The following is a 262-nucleotide window of genomic DNA, read 5'->3' as shown; positions in this document are numbered from 1 at the left end:
TTTCTCACATATTCAGCTATATCAAAATTTTGTTTCACATGCACGCAGGCTAAGCCGACCTGAGCTCACCTGTCTGGAGGATGTGCGTGGCGCCCGAGGTCTGCAGGAGGGCAGGGCGGTCCGACCATTGGCTCAGGGTGCCTGGCCTGCTGGAGGTGCGGCACTCCACCCTCCCTGCGCCCCGTGGCACTATGGACACCGAGTGGCACGAGGGGATCACCTCGCAACGGCGGCGGCAGTGACCTGCAGGGGAGACAGACCG

General features: G+C 62.6%; 1 protein-coding gene across 1 annotated transcript in view; it reads right to left on the bottom strand.

Annotated features, from left to right (window-relative positions):
• The window catches only part of LOC119582387, a gene marked incomplete at its 3' end in the record, with an annotated part of 2,311 nt that overhangs the window by 878 nt on the left and 1,171 nt on the right, over positions 1-262 (bottom strand). The window contains 1 exon segment of the mRNA XM_037930600.1: positions 70-243. Coding sequence (XP_037786528.1) covers positions 70-243 — 174 coding nt within the window.

This window comes from Penaeus monodon, chromosome 15 (assembly GCF_015228065.2).
Source record: "Penaeus monodon isolate SGIC_2016 chromosome 15, NSTDA_Pmon_1, whole genome shotgun sequence".
Taxonomy (NCBI): Eukaryota; Metazoa; Arthropoda; class Malacostraca; order Decapoda; family Penaeidae; genus Penaeus; species Penaeus monodon.
Note: the sequence above shows the minus strand (reverse complement) of the source record. Positions and strands in the feature narration are given on the sequence as shown.